Source organism: Chrysochloris asiatica, unplaced genomic scaffold (genome assembly GCF_000296735.1).
Source record: "Chrysochloris asiatica unplaced genomic scaffold, ChrAsi1.0 scaffold00031, whole genome shotgun sequence".
NCBI lineage: Eukaryota > Metazoa > Chordata > Mammalia > Afrosoricida > Chrysochloridae > Chrysochloris > Chrysochloris asiatica.
The window spans coordinates 729,820-733,533 of NW_006408549.1; the positions used below are offsets into that span (position 1 = coordinate 729,820).

The 3,714-nt window shown below is 42.4% G+C and overlaps 1 protein-coding gene across 1 annotated transcript in view; it reads left to right on the forward strand.

Moving 5' to 3' along the window:
• Positions 1–3,714, forward strand: part of FBXO43 (F-box protein 43) — a 42,804-nt gene that overhangs the window by 24,757 nt on the left and 14,333 nt on the right. Inside the window, exon 2 of the mRNA XM_006859250.1 lies at positions 318–411. Coding sequence (XP_006859312.1) covers positions 318–411 — 94 coding nt within the window. The remainder of the gene's footprint in view (positions 1–317; positions 412–3,714) is intronic.

A 3,714-nucleotide genomic window follows, 5' to 3' on the forward strand; every position in this document is an offset into this window, starting at 1 on the left:
GGGCAGTTCAAACCGTAGGAGGGAGACGCGGCCGCCCTACGCGAAAGTAGCGTGGGGGTTGCCATAGCCCGCATCCCTGGGGGTGAGGCGGTGGCTCCTCCCCGGCACGCCCTACAAGGCAGTCGCTCTTTCCCTACTCTCCGCCTCAGCGCTCCTGGGCGCATCCCATCTCCAGGTGGGCCGAAGCGGGGAGTCCAGGTGAGCCCCGCTAGCGGGCCTCCAGGCGTTCCCCGGCTGCGCGTCCACTTTGTTTTTCAGGTGTTGGGACTAGAGAGGCGCCCCTGAAGCCGAGCCTTCTTTAGGACTCTCCGTTTCAGGTACTCGGACCCATCCTCTGCCTCTCGGCGGCGGAGCCTCCGCTCCAGTCTGGGCGAGGTCCTGGGAGGGATGAGCCGATTAATTGACGTCCTGGTGAGCCCGTTAGCTGCCGCACTCCGCACCTAGCACCTCTGTCTTGTCAGAAATCCGAATTCGGGAAGCTTACTCATTTCCAAGACTAGCGAGAGAAAACAGTGATATTAAAATTACTATTGTCTGAAGACTGAAAGAAATTAAAAATGACAGGCCTTTTCAAGTGTTAGCAAGAATCCCTGAAGCATGTACTGTGTGTGCCTTTCAAATTTTAGCACTCAGCGTGATGCTCTTCCATGTTTCAATTAATTGTTCAAACTAAAGTTTGTCTCTTTAAGTGGTTTTAACTGGCAAAGATTTTAAAGCACGGATGTGAGATTGTCTTGTTTGGACGTCTGCTTAACTTTGACATCTAAGAGCTCAGCGTTTACTGATGGTAAGATTTTCCTCTTTAACCAATTAAGAAAATTTGGGTTTAAAATAGCTAAATTGAAAAAAATTCATTATTACTGTTATCTTAAGTGCACTGTAAAGAGCACTATTCACAACTCTGTCAGGAACCTGGTTTAAAAAGTGAATGTCCACCAGGCTTGTTTGGGCCATAAATTGAATTAGCAAAGCAAATCAACGTGCACTCCAGAGCATGACGAATTTTGAAATTCAGTTTTGAAGAAGTTTGAAGGGTGTTTGGGATCAGTGTCTTGTGGTAATAGGAAAATGAACAGGACGACAGCAGAAAAAGCACGGTTGAAGGCAACTTCAAATATGTAGATGAACAGACCTGGTTACCCATGGTATTTCAGATTGGGAATATCTACACAGCAACAATTTTATGGATTAGGATTTACCTGGCCGCTTCAAGTCCCCAAATTCTAGTAAAGTGAGACACCTAGTGGTCACGTAGCAGAATAACGAAATCTTTTTTAAAAAAGAGAGAGAGAAACTGTAGATGTAATGGTGCGCAGTAGGCACCCTACTGCAAACCAAAAGGTTTGGAACCCACTAATGGGAAAAAGATGTAGCCTTCTGCTTCCGTAAAGATTTATAGCCTTCAAAACCCACGGGAAGTTCTCTCAAAGTCAATATGAGTCAGAATGCACTCTATGGTTGGTGTGGATTTTGGTTTAAAAGCTTTTTAAAAGGACTCTTAATCTTCCCAAATATTTCGACCAGGATAAATCATCTCATAAAGATCATGGCATAAAAATCAGTTTTATTTATAACTAGAGTGGCAATTTGTGATTGTTGTTTTTAAAAGATTTAATTGATGTAACTTAAGGATAAATAGATTATTTTCCTCTAACAGTCAACTAAAGACTCCTGGTGTGATGCTATAGACTAAGCACTGGACTGCCAACCATAAGGTCTGCTGTTCAAACCCACCAGTCATTCCTCAGAAAGCCTATACAAAGTTTCTGTGAGCCGGAACTAACTAGACAGCACTTAACAATTCATAGTGTATCTTCCCAGAATCTTTGAATAGAAAAAAATCATGAGTGTTTAGAGAAAACTTTAAAGAACGATCGTTTTCTTGGAGTACTCTGAATACTCTGGAGAAATAAACGATTATAAGTTTCTTATCTAAGTTTTCTTTGACTTAAGATTTTATTTAAATTATTTAAAAGGAGGAATAAGATATTTCTTTAGCATCATTCCTTTCCTCCTATAATTGTTGTTGTTATGTGCCGATGAGTCGGTTCCAACTCATAGCGACCCTGTATAACTCCTATAATTACTGATTCATAGGTTTTCTTTAATTAATTTGAATTTTTTATTTGCAGTTTCAAGAATACCATGGGGTGGGTTTCCCACAAATAGTTGTTGAATTCAAGGCTGCAGCAGGATTTTATGTCTCAAAAGAATTAATGAGAAGCTTCATTTGAAATGGCCCTATATCAATATTGCAGTGATTCATCTTGGATAACTCAGAAAAATGAGTTAGTAGTTTATCAATGAGTCAGAGAGTCTTTATAAAGGTGTAAGTTTGGAAATTCAGGCCTATCAGCAGTCACAAAGGTTAGTTTCTGAGACAGGGTAGTATTAGCTTGGAATTGCTCAGCCTACCTGCAGTTAGAATGGCAGTGCTTTTTATTCAACACATTTTAAAAAATAGCATGTATTGTGTTGTAGTTTTGAAGAGCCACCAAGTTGGTTCTGATGCCTAGCAACTCTGTATTGGGTTTCCAAGGTTGTAAATCTTTACAGGAGCAGAAAGCCTCATCTTTCTTCTGAGGAACGGCTTGAATCACTGACCTTGTGGTTAGCAGTCCAGTGCTTATCATACAGTGCCATGTTGTTGTTAAGTGCCGTCGAGTCGATCCAGACCCATAGCGACCCTGTGTAGTTGAGCTTGAACCGCCAACCTTGCAGTTCAGACGGCTTTGCAGTCTGGCTCATTAACCCACAGCACCACACCCAAAATAGCATATAGCTTTGAAAACAATTTTTTCTTGTGTTTTTGGTGAATGTTTTACACTTCAAACTAGGTTTTCATTTAGTAATTTCTATAGATACCATTAAGTGACATTGGCTACATGTCCCACAAGGTGTCACAGTCTAGTGTTTAGTGTAGAGTCACCATGCTCCCCTTAAGTACTATTCATATTGGTATATTATGAGTTGTTGTTGTTATGGTCATCAAGTTGGTTCCAATGCCTAGCAACCCTGTATAGGGTTTGCAAGGAGCAGTTGGTGCTCTGACCTTGTGGTTCAAACTGGCCTTGCAGTCCAGTGCTTTATCCCACACCAGGAACTCCATATTATTAAGAGTAGGTATACTTTTTTTTTTTTAATGTTTTATTGTGAATTATGTGATCGTTTACATGGAAGAACATTAGCTTCACATTCATCCTACCATGTATCGTTTCATTGCCATGGTTACAGTCCTCTCCATGCATCATCAACCAACCAAAGGGTATACCCTGCAAGCCTGCTCCTCCCCCCCCCCACCAGTCGTCTATTGTACCACAAGGGACCTATCCCCATCTCCTTTCATTAGCCCCACCCAGACAGATTGGATACTACTCAGTGGAGATTCTTCCTCCATGCCCTCTGGATCTATGCTCCCTCTTGAGCTTGTAAACCAGTCACCTCTTGCCTTAGTTGTTGTTGTGATGTGCTGTGGAGTCGGTTCCGACTCATAGCAACCCTGTATAGGGTTTCCGAGGCTGTAAATCTTTACAGGAGCAGAAAGCTTCATCTTTCTCCCGTGGAACAGCTGGTAGTTTCGAACTACTGAGTAGCCCCCCCATTTTGAGTAGCCAATGTCCAAATTGCCCATCCCTTTGTACCCTGCCTATGAGGGGGTGGGAATGATCCTCACTGTAGAGATTTGTTCCCTGTTTTGAGCTACTGCATCCATAG